The sequence below is a fragment of the Oryzias latipes genome, chromosome 3 (genome assembly GCF_002234675.1).
Source record: "Oryzias latipes chromosome 3, ASM223467v1".
In the NCBI taxonomy this organism is placed as follows: domain Eukaryota; kingdom Metazoa; phylum Chordata; class Actinopteri; order Beloniformes; family Adrianichthyidae; genus Oryzias; species Oryzias latipes.
In genome coordinates this window covers 7,493,264-7,506,176 of record NC_019861.2, presented here as the reverse complement: position 1 = coordinate 7,506,176, position 12,913 = coordinate 7,493,264, and the positions used below count along the sequence as shown (strand labels likewise).

General features: G+C 35.6%; 1 protein-coding gene across 1 annotated transcript; it reads left to right on the top strand.

The window, feature by feature from the left end:
- The first annotated feature begins 3,723 nt into the window (after positions 1–3,723).
- Positions 3,724–10,177, top strand: LOC101159492 (alpha-1,3-galactosyltransferase 2-like). The gene is made up of 6 exons (XM_023952360.1): positions 3,724–3,843; positions 4,482–4,538; positions 4,836–4,904; positions 4,994–5,095; positions 6,188–6,325; positions 7,268–10,177. Exons 2-6 carry the CDS (start codon positions 4,534–4,536, stop codon positions 7,947–7,949), a joined length of 996 nt encoding a protein of 331 aa, XP_023808128.1. The 5' UTR covers positions 3,724–3,843; positions 4,482–4,533; the 3' UTR covers positions 7,950–10,177.
- The last annotated feature ends 2,736 nt before the right edge of the window (positions 10,178–12,913 follow it).

Here is a 12,913-nt window from a genome sequence, read left to right as displayed (position 1 = left end):
TCAAAGAATGATTGGTGGAGATAGTTAAAGGGGAGGGACTTTTCTGAAAACAGAGCTGAAGCTGTGGCTAAATCGCGGTACCGTCATTGCTATCAAAGTGTCTTTAATAGAATCAAATAAATACAAAGAAAAGTGTTTTATGATCTTTCTTATTCATAATTACTTAGTGTTTTATCAGGGCCTGTTTGGATGAACACAGAGCTGATATCCTTGAGATGGTAAATGTTTTTAGATCAGTGAAAATGGATAACATCCCACGGCACACCTGACTATATCTAGTGGGCCGCGGCACACTGGTTGAAAAACACTGATTTCCAACACCCAACCTTGTTTACAACTTATGAAAAAACAGAAGACTGACACTTTGACAAGGAATTGTTTACCTTTCAAAATCACTTTGACATCAATAAAAACAATCAGAATACGTTTATATATGGCGCTCCAGATTATAAAGCACAGTACTTGCATTTTGAGAAACAGTGTGCTTAGAAGATAGGTCCCATATTTAAAACATATAGAGTTTTATCAGGTGATGTGTGTTGAAGCTCAGGTTACAAAGGTTATGATCTCAGGGTATAAAAACAAATACAATGTTAATTTATTATGCTAAAGATTTCGGTTTGGGCAGTTTGCTGATTAAAGGTTTTTGAATTTGCAGTCTTAATGTAATTCGTACAGTTCAGCAAAATATCAACTTTTACAGCTAATGTTTATCAAAATAATACTATCATTATGGTTTTACTTGCTAGTTAGTTAACTCTACGTAACTCTTCATGTTATATTTATATTTGTATTCTGAACTATTCAAAAAGGAAGGAGAAAGACAAACAGACAAAGGTACCTTTGATGAGGAGAACGAACAGAGAATGATGCCCAGTTACAATCTCTCTCCGCTCTGCTGCATATTCCTGTTGCCTCCCCTTTTTATTAAGTTTGTGGGTTTCCCTAATTTACATATGCGTTGAGCTTTAAGGAGGGGGAACAAGACCGCACAGCTGCAGCACGATTAAAAAACAATAATTACAACATATCTATCTTTTGCAGCCTTCTCACATCATCTTCGGACCCACAAAGCCTTTTTCCTACGGATAAACTAACACAGAGCGTCCTTCGATCCATTCTAGACACAGCTAACACAGGTTCCCAGGAGAATGCTGAAAAGACGCAAAGATAATCGTTTTCTCCCATGGGTGTCACCTCCACCTTCCGGTGAAACAGAGTTGGACACACACACTTCTGCAAACATGACTATATCACCTATATATAGCTACGTGATGCATGAAAAAACAAATATGAGATAACTTATATACATTATTCCAACAACTAATGTGATAAATTCTTGCAATTTCCTTTGGCAGATTCAAACTATGCTGTGATTTGTTCATTTACCATGATTTTTTTTTTACTTTCTGAATTGTTTAATATCAAATCAAATCCATCCATCCATCTTCCTCCGCTTATTCAGAACTGGGTCGCGGGGGTAGCAGACTGAGCAGAAATGCCCAGACTTCCCTCGCCCCAGCCACTTCCTCCAGCTCCTCTAGGGGGACCCTGAGGCATTCACAGGCCAGAGAGAGATGTAGTCTCTCCAGCGTGTCCTGGGTCTTCCCCGTCCAGGAGGCATCCGGACTAGATGCCGGAGCCACCTCAACTGGCTCCTTTCGATGTGGAGGAGAAGCGGTTCTACTCCGAGCTCTCCGTGGGTGGCCGAGCTTCTCACCCTATCTCAGAGGGAGCGCCCCGCCACCCTACGGAGGAAGCTCATTTCAGCAGCTTGTATTCGGGACCTCGTTCTTTCGGTCATGACCCATAGCTCATGACCATAGGTGAGTATTGGAACAAACATCGACCGGTAAATTGAGAGCTTTGCTTTTCGGCTCAGCTCTATCTTCACCACAATGGACCGATACAGCGGCCGCATAACTACGGACGCCGCTCAAATCCGCTTGTCAATCTCACGCTCCGGTCTTCCCTCACTCGTGAACAAGACCCCCAGATATTTAAACTCCTCCACCTGAGGCAGGGAGACTCCACCCACCAAGAGATAGCAAACCACCTTTCTCCGGTCGAGAACCATGGCTTCGGATTTAGCGGTGCTGACCCTCATCCCAGCCGCTTCACACTCAGCCGCAAACCGCCCCAATGCACGCTGGAGTTCCTGGTTCGATGAAGCCAACAGGACAACATCATCTGCACAAAGCAGAGAGGAAATCCTGTGGTCCCCAAACCAGATCCCCTCCGGCCCCTAGCTGCGCCTAGAAATTCTGTTCATAAAAACTATGAACAGAACCAGTGATAAAGGGCAGCCCTCCTGGAGTCCAACGTGGACCGGGAACAGGTCTGACTTACTGCCGGCTATGTGAACCAAGCTCCTACTCCGGTCATACAGAGACTGGACAGCCCTCAGTAAGGCTCCCCGGACCCCATACTCCCAGAGCACCCTCCACAGGATACCATGGGGGACGCGGTCTAACGCCTTCTCCAAATCCACAAAACACATATGGACTGGGTAAACGAACTCCCACAATCCCTCCAGTAACCTAGATAGGGTGTAGAGCTGGTCCACTGTTCAACGACCAGAACGGAAACCGCATTGTTGTTCCCGAATCCGAGGTTCAAATCAAATATCCACATTAAAAGCAAAAAAAAAAAAAACTGAATAAAAAGTAAGTAATATCATTAGAATGATAGTCTAATGAGTTCAATTTTACTTAAATAATTTTTAGCTTCTGGGTCCTGTCTGTCACAAGAATAAAGGAATGTTAAAAATGTTACTAGATGTTTCGGTTTTGCCATCGTTTTTATTACTGTGACTTCTTGAGAAAATGAGATGTAAAAGGCAAAAAAAAAAAGTATGATGACAATTCACGTTTTGAATTTTTAGTTCCTCTTCTTTTCTCCGCAAACATTGACTCAGTTGTGACAGCAACGTCAGAGAGCTGAGTAGAACAAAATTTCCCCACACCTCTTTTAACCCTTGTGCTATCTTAGATGACTCCACCCTTGCATTGACGTGTTATTCCTACCATGACAAAGGTGGAAAGATTTCATGTAATCCATCGACACCAGTGAGGTTCACAAATCATTGAAGAAAAAAGGTTCAGCACACTAGTGGGTCTAGATGACCCAATTCCCAATATTAAAGTGCCTAGGATAGCACAAGGGTTAAATAAAGGAAGGTTAATATTACACTTCTGGGTGTGAAGAAAAAAACTGTCCTTGCACTGCGCTGTATCTGATGACAAAAGGTGTGTAACACGTAAAAGTAACTCATTTTCTGTAAAGCAACTAAAAAAGCTCAAAGTAACAGCCAAAATGACTTTGTTTAAATGTTTTCTATAAAAAGGTAATAAAAAAACTTGTATATTAACTATCAACAAGTAAAAATGTTGAACTTGAATATATTTTCAATGTTTTCTAATCGATAATGGTTAATGGTCAATTTTTAATCCAATTAACTTTGCATTGCCATCAGTGCGCACATTTTCCAAATGAGGTTTAAACACAAAAAAAAACCTGAAATGAAATTCTACATTTTAAAGTTTATCTTCATTTAAAAAATAAAATAGATCTGCTCAAAACATATGAAATACCCAACTATAACTTTTGATACTTAAAACTACTCGATAGAAGAGAATCTACAGCAGTGCTTCTGGATTGTCAGTAATCAAATTACATTTGAATCCTCTGAAACCAGAAGAGCCTGTCATTGCTTCTTGTTTTGAATGTCAGTATCCACACTGTACACAGTTAGACAATGACAGGCACGGAGAACAGACCTTGATTCTATGTAATACTGCAGTTACAGAAACCAGTCTTTTTGTTGGCCTGATTTAAACTCAGGTAAGCAACCATTTATATTCTTGCTAACAATATTTCAGGGATAAAAACAGTTAATTGTTATAAAAAGGAGAACACGTTTTTGTTGTTTTCTATCAGCTTTGGAATTAGATCTAAATATGTTTTTGTATATATATATATATATATATATATATATATATATATATATATATATATATATATATATATTCTATATTAAACATTTAGAAACTGCATTTTAAACATAATCACATTGTCTGTTTCAGTGTATTTACTGAGAGAGATAAAAAAAATGTTTAAAAAAGTTTTTCTTTCTCATCTTTGCTAAGGGGACATGCGAAATGTAATAAGTTGTACCTTACAGTAGGTTAGTAATTTAAATGTCTATTTTGATGCTCGTTATTAAGAACATGCTTTAGAAATATGGCTATATATATATACACTTTTACACTTTTTTCTGACAATTTTTGTTGTATTGCTTTCTGTACTTTCGAGGTAATGCAGATATCCCCAAGGCTTTTTTTTTTTTTTTATTAGAACAGACTCGCTAATTCAGGAAGTTTTTTGTACTTTTGTTCACTGCACGTAGCCATGCAAAACCTGTTCCTGGAACCTGTTTTATTTCTTCGTTAAAATGTATTTCATGTGCTTTTATGTTCTAGAAAAAATTTACATTCGTCTTCGAAAAACTTTGGCACAGAAGAAAGAGAAGTCATGAGGTATCGTTTTTCCATTCATTCAAACAATAAAAGGTTTGCTTCTACATTGTTTAAAGAAAACCAGAATACAGATGATATAAATAATACAAATATTGAAATAACTTTAAACTGCATCTAAAAACCAGGACTAATTCAGGGATTTGTATATTATCAACCTAATTTAAAAATAAATTATCACTTTTGATCTAAGTAATTAAAGACTCTTGTGAAAACCTGTATCACATAACTGTAGGTATAAAAGCTGAAGTTTAAAATTATTTATGTAACAGTTGAGTTTTTCTTTTTCCACGATGATAGGCAAAGGATTTCTGCAGTGTTTTTCAGCTGTTTACTCCTTGTCCTTAGTTTTATTGCTTTACGTGCAAGGTATGTAAAAATTCCATCTGGTGTTTCCAACATTTCTAAGCACAATTAGCAAAAGGTTTAACCATTAACATGTTATTTTTTTTATCAAGTTTTCAATATTTTCCTAAGGTTTCCTTTTTGAAAAACCTACCAGTTTTAAGTCAAGCATCACTGAGACCCACGGTTTCTCTGGATAACACACTCAATTATGAGTAAGTCCTTTGTTTTGACCCTTAACATTTTCTTGTTTCTTTGATTATATTTCATTCCAACTGCCACCTGAAAAAAATATGTATATAAAATTAATTAAGTTTTTAAAATAAGGAAAATTAAAAAAATTGTGGAGAGTTGTAAAAACATAGTTTGTTTTGTTTGATTAAATTGAGTGAATGCAATCAATTAATTATAAAAGATTATCATGTTTTGAAGTAAACTTGTTAAATCACATTAGAAATAAAAAGCATTTCCACCTCTTTAAACCTTGTCTTTTCTTTAGGTTATTGTGTTCTAGTATGTTGTGTACATTTTTCTGGAATTTTCTTTTTCTATTTTCTTTTCTTTAACTGACTTTTTGTCTTCTGTAAGTGTAATGTGGGTTCTTCCAGTATGCATGCTTCAGCTGCGTTCATTGTGCAACTGAGCTTTAATGTGGTTTAGTGTGTACAACGACATTTATTTGTTTAAACCTTCTCAAGTTACACCGGTCTCCTATTGCAAGATAGGTTCATCCTCATTTTGTTCCACACACATCAAACATTACTTTGCTCCACTTTATTGCAACGTGTGCATTTAAACATGTAGACATGCTCTGAGACTTCAGTGTTGTGAAAATAAAGGCTGCATTTATTCCAACTTTTGACTTCAAAACACCAAAAACATATTACATATTTTGGAGGAGCTGGACTTCTTTTCTCTTTTTCACGATGTTAAACATTATAGATTTAGAAATGAAAGAACAAAAGTATGATTTATGCTAGTCTCATTTTTCTTCCCTATTTAAATTTCTTTTCTTAAAATAATATGTGTAAACATCTTTTTTTCCCTGTATATTTTGCTAGAAAATAAATAGATTACAGTTCCAAGCTGGCTTCACTTTTTAATTATGTCCAAGCAGAAGAGATCATTAGTGATTGGAACCTTGTTTACCTTTATAATTCCCTTTTTTTGCCATCTTTTTCTTTAACTGTCACTCTTGAAAAAAACACACACACTGCAATCCAAATGACCTATTGAAAAAAAAGAAAATGTTTTAAACATTTTAAATTTTAAACAATTTTAAACATTTTAAACATTTTTTATTTTAGGGCCAGGCAAGATGTTCAGACACGCACATCATGGAATGCTCCTATAATATGGGAAGTCATGTTTGACCCCAATTTATATGACAAGGAACACCTGGAGGCAAAAACAACTGTGGCTCTAACTGTGTTTGCAGTCGGAAGGTTCGTTAATTCTAAGTCTTTGATAAATAAACACTCTTAGTATTATCCCTGAATCAAATCAAATTTACTCGACTAAAGTCTTATGAATGAATAAAATTTTAAAAGGCACAGCAAATTTCCCAGTGTCAAGTCTTTGTATTCAAACTGTAATAACTGTAATAACTGGTGTATGGCCCAACCCCCATTTTTCAAGTGTTGGTGTTAATGCTAGGAGTTAAAATGCGCAGAGTAAAAATAACTCTGTGGGGGTTATTCAACACTTTTTAGGGTTAAAGTTGCACAGATGGTGTCAGTTGTTAAAACCCAAAATAGTTATGTTAACTCTGAAACCTTAACACTATGTTCAATGTCACTTTACTACTTTGGCTAAGGACTGTATTTTTTTTTAATGTTTTTTTTAGTGTGAGTCCTACTGAAATGCTTGATGCCAAAGTCTTGGCAAGCAACTCTAATAACAACAGAGTTATAGGTTTAACCCTACCTCCCACTAAAACACATAGTGAGCTTATAGCTTATACTCATACAGTATTATTAGCAAGATTTTTAGTGAATATGGTAAACTTTTTATGTGTGCAACTCGCATATCAAGCTATGCTGCCCATCTAACAAAATGCACAGTACTAGGGGTAATCAACAAGGGCAGCAAAAAAGCTCCACAATAATTAATAAAAGATGTATTTGTTTGTTATTACACCAGACACATTTCTTTCTGTTATTAGTCTTTATATCAAGATATCTAAAGAGCTGTTCAATAAATATATATCTTCAATTATACTCAATTGTTTCTTTTAAAAAAATGGCTGTGCTGTTGTAACTTGTGAAATTTAGATGATTCTAAAGCTTTTAAGAAAAAGACCAAGAATAGTAACATGGCTTTTTTTATTAGTTTCTATTAAATTCAGAAAAAACATCCTAACCATTATTTTCTCTATCTTTACTAAGGTACCTGGACGCTTACTTAAACACCTTTTTGACTTCGGCCGAAAAACACTTCATGGTTGGACTTCCTGTAACCTTCTATGTGTTTACTGATCAACCAGAAAAAGTACCAAACATCACTTTAGCTCCTCTGCGACACCTGAAAGTGATCAAGGTGGAGAGGTACAGCAGGTGGCAGGACATCTCAATGATGAGGATGAAGACCATATCAGAAATAATTGAAAAAGAGCTCCGTCACAACTTCAATTATGTCTTTTGTTTGGATGTAGATCAGGAATTTAAGGGGCGCTTCGGCTCTGAGGCTCTCGGGGAGTCTGTGGCTGTGCTGCACGTCTACTATTACAAACTTCCAAAGACACAGTTCACCTATGATAAAAACCCCAAATCCAAAGCCTACATGTCAGAAGGAGATTACTATTACCATGCGGCAGTCTTTGGAGGGTCATGTGATAAAGTTAAAGCGTTGGCAGATTATTGCTATTTGAACACAATGGAGGATAAACTGAACAATGTTGAAGCTTTGTGGCATGATGAGAGTCATTTAAACAAGTATTTCTGGCTTAACAAACCCAGCAGAATACTTTCTTCTGAGTACTGCTTTGACCCACTGATTCATTACAAGACTGAAGTCATAGTCCCTCGTTTAGTATGGGCACCAAAACAATATGCAAAACTTCGCACTTAGGGCAAATATTTAGGAAAGGTTGAGGACAAAACCAAATACCTCATATACAGTGAGAGCTGATGTATGTTAAACCGGAGCTCTGGAGCCGATTTTAGATCTTTTACCCCATCATTGTGGCTCTCTGGTTAAAGAAAAGTAAAAGGGGTTTGTAGTCTTAAAAGTAACATTTTTGGACTACAAGCCACATTAGTTCAACTCATTGACAAACAGTTAAAGCATACAGTAGTACGTATCACGTCGCCTGGCTCCTGACTACACAATACCCCAACAATCCACTAAGCGGTGTGGCTTTCAAGTTTACCAAAGTCATTCTAAAAACATTTTGACAGATTTTGGAGCACCGTATATCAAAGAAAATCAATTGGCGATTACTAACCACAGCCAGGATTCCTACATAAGGTGCATAAAATTATTTGGTGATTTTCCTAAGTGTGCCAAATGGTACGAAAATACGGTACCTACTTTACTTTCCAATGACATTGAAAATAAAACATTTAGTAGGTTGCTAATTAATGACATTAGTGACCATCTTCCAGTTTTCACAGTGTATGAAGGCAGTTATATCAATTACAGGTTGCATTTTTAAGTAGGATGCAGTGGAATAAAAACAGACACCTCCATCAATGCATTTAATGCTGGGCTACTTGAAAATAATTAAGATGAAGGAACTGTTGATGAGGCTTATAAGTATGTTTGACTGATATTTGGTTTGTTGTATAATAAACATTATCCAGTTAAAATTCTTTTAAAAATAATAATTAAGGTACGGATTACATACCATGGGATGGATTGTCCATAGATTACAAAAGGACTGCAAAATGCATGTAAAAAAAAGAATACCCTTTATAAAAATTCCTTAAGAAAGAGAACCAAAGAGGCAGAAAACTCAATAAATTGTTAAGGAGATGGAAAAACTGAAGATGTGGTTTGATGTAAATAAACTTTCACTAAATTTAAGTTAAACAAAAATGAGGTTATTTGGTCAAAATAATGGTAAAAATATAAACATTGACAAACATTGACATGCACATAAATGAGGTGAAACTTGAAAGAACTTGTGAAAATAAATTTCTTGGGGTTATAATTTATAAAAGACTGACTTGGAAAGCAGTCGTTTTTAAAAACTAAATTGCCCAGAAGTATCTCAGTGTTGAATAAATCTGGTTCTGGACAACTAAGCGCTTCACATGTTATACTGTACATTGGTCATACCATATTTTTATTAATGTGTAGAGGTTTGGGGGATTAACTATAAGACAATGTTACATTCACTTTCAATATTTCAAAAGAGAGCAATACGAGTCATACACAATGTCAGTTACCTTGAGCACACAAACAAATGATTCCTACAATCAAAATGTCTAAAATTTTATGATCTAGAAGAGTATTGTACCGCTCAAATAATATTCAAGGCAGAAAATAATTTATTACCGACGAATATCCAAAGGTTATTTATTGAATGAGAGGAAAAACACAATTATAGGTAAAACTATAAATTTCTCATATAAAGCACGTATAAATAAAAAAGATTTTGTCTTTAAATGTGGAGTGAAGCTGTGGAACAGTACCAGTAAATGCTTAAAACAATGTCCAAACAAAAGAGTTTAATTATAAATACAGAAATCTTTATAAATATGTATAAAATACAAAACATAAACATTTGTAAATTTGAATGCTTATAAAATGACACTGTGTTATTCATTTGGGTGTTTTTGGAAATGAGAATTACATGTGCAGCTGTAACCAAATATACTGTAGGCTAGGGAACTGGACTTTGATGGTGGGAGTGCTGTTTTTAGGAAAGTAATGAGTTAAGGTAAAAGGGGTGAGAGTTTAAAAGATTTTTCTCCGCACTCCCTTTTGGACTTTTGTTGTTTGTACAATTTTGTCTTGTTTTATATATTTTTTCTTGTTTTATATCATTTTGTCTTGTCTTATTTTGTTATTATACATTTGGTTTTCACTTGTCCTTAATACATTACATATTGTTGAACTTAAACTAGTTGACTTTTTATCATACTATGGTTATCTGAATAATTGTTCGCATGTTGCACTAATGTACTAGAATCCTCCAATGTTTCGTGAAGCTAAACCAGCATCAATATTCAGACTATTATTGTTATCTAATCCATTATTATGATTTGCCTTTCAGGATGAAATGTCTATTCTCAGTCTCAAATTTTGTTCAATAAATTTCTCCCAACAGTGCGACTTGCACTATAGTGCGACTTAGTTATGATTTTTTTCGTCCTTATTATTCCTTTTTGGCTGCTACGACATAGTCTGGAGCAACGTTTAGTCTGAAAAATATACTAATTTCCTCCAGAAAAAAAAGTCCAGTAAGAAATGTTGTGATGTTTTGAATTATTTTTTAAGCTGCTCAATAAAATACATTTCTATAGTCTATTACAGTTTTTCTTAAATGCTAAAACACATTTCACAAATGTGTCCTCTATGTTCCCCAATGTCTAAACACAACACCCTTTTCTAAAGCTGCATAAACACAACTACACCTTCTCACTTCAAAACTCAAACTTTCACCGCAAAAGACCAGCTCGAAACTTTCAAAAATGTAAACACTACCCACATCATTACACACAACAGCAAAACAATTGAAAACACAATGCTCAATTTGTAAGATGGTTCTTTGTTTCACAATTGCCAATGCATATGTTTAAAAACTGTACAGTAATGGATGGTCCTAGATCTCTGCAGAGGAGAAGGCATTTAGATTTGTGAGTTTTATATGTCAGTGCAAAAACAGAATCTATTGGACACTATACTCTTGACAACATGATCAGGGTGTGAAGTTATTTTATCTACTTTATTTACACCACACACACACCACAATCACTGTGCAGCATAATTTAGTGTATGGGTGTCTGTCATAAACCTTCCATGTCCACATTGAGAAGAACTTCTTTATAGAGTTTAGGAAAAGGGTGTAGGGTGGCAGACAGACGTTTAAAAAGTGGTTACTGTTGGTGGTGAACCACTCTCTGATTTGGATTGTTCGTGGAAGCTTACATTGTCCCAAATGATCACTGAAATGTGATGTAAGGGCCCAGAATGGTGTTTTTGGCAATCCAGGAGGATGTCTTTTAGCTCCTCTAGGAAGGTGAGGAGATGTTGGGTGTTGCAGGACCCAAGGACAGCATGCCAGTGGACAAGCCCATGGCCGCACAAAGAGTAATATTACATCCAAAAGAACAAACTCTTGTGAAAGTTTTCTCCTCCAGAATAAAAACACAAATTGAGAACAAATTGTTCCAAAAAAAATAAGTAAAATAAAACAAACACCAATCTTAAAAACACTAGGGATACCAATTAAAGAACAAAAGCCAGAGTTAAAAAAAGTATCACTATGAACGGTAGTCATAAACTTTTGAAAGGTATCTGACAAAACAACACATTTGAATTTAAAAAACAATTTTTGGGAGGATAATGATTTTTCAATTTCTCAGTAAAATGTAAGAATTGACAAACATAAATGCCTCACCTATATTGTAAAATACTGCTAATGATTTTATGGAAAAAAGGTCATCTTCATTGAAGACATCCATTCAGTAATGTTTAAGTTAGAAGGAAAAATAATGGCCATTGTTGTGTGTTGTGTTTTGTGTCACCCTAGTGATTGTGGACTTTGCCAAACTGGCAGTGTTAAACATTTTTTTCTAGAAAAGAGCACGGCATCGGGTGACACATCCACTAGCTGTTTACATATTGTGTGTGTTTCAATATGAAATAGTCATTTCTGGAGCGAGGACTCCCGGACAGCGCATTATTGAGATGTACTGGGGGGTATTCCAGAAAGCAGGTTATGCTAGCTCCCACGATAAGTTTGAGGCTAAGGAAGTTGATAACCTCAGCATTTGGTTCCAGAAATGGAGGTATGTTTCAGGGTAGGTCAAGTTACCATGGCAACTCATGCTCTGAACATAACCTGGTCTGGAGCAGGTTTAGTTGAAGATTAGTTTGTTTACAGAGAGGTGAAGCAGCATGGTGTGTCCATTTAAAGATGACTTAGTGGATGAAAAGCTCAGATAATACTTTTTCCACCATGAGAGGGTGATAAGACCACATATGGATGTTGGAAAGATAAACTTTTTTACTTTGATCTAACTTAATTATTTGCTTCAGTTAAGATAAATCATTTTTTTGTTAGGTCACCTTAAAAATAACACGTAGTTTTCAGACAATTATTTTCCTTTCGTTCAAATTAATTCAATTAAGTAGGTGTAACTTTGGTGCTGCCGTTAGATCGGCACCGCAAGGGATTCTGGGATATCATTCCCTTTGCCTGTCTGGACGGATTTGGGTTTAAGTGTGGGTTTTTTACAAAATGTGTTTAGTTGTATAGCTGTTTTACTGTGTTTCACCGTGTTTTGCCGAGCTATTTTGTCCTACTATGCTTACGTCTCTGCACCATGAGTGAGAGTAAGGGAGAGGATGATGAGTTTATATAGCACCCCTACCACCTTAACATGTTATGACAGTGATGGAAAGTTCTTTAATGAATTTACGCACTCCGTGCATTTTTTTTAAAAATGAGCATATCTGCCGGCTTAAACTTAGACATATGAAAGTTCAAGAAATATAAGTAATTAAGATGGAAAAAAGATTAATGGAGTAATGTGACATTTAGTTAGATAAATACGTAAATTTGAGTTGTATAAACAATTATTGAGTTTGAATTAATTTAACTAAATTATTTAAATTATTTTTCAGCCATGTTACTTTTTTGATGGACTTGTAATTTTTTTCCGCTGTCATTAAAATCTCAGACTCCGTCTCACTTAAGTACAGCTCTTTCTTTTTTTTTCTCCACGCGTTTCCATGGTGACTCCAGAAATTGGCGATCTATTGAGAATGTCTTTATGTACCGTGCGTTAACCCAGGGTTACCAAGTCGAGCGTAATTACGCCAACTCATATCCGGTCTTTTGGAACCGACATACCCAGAGT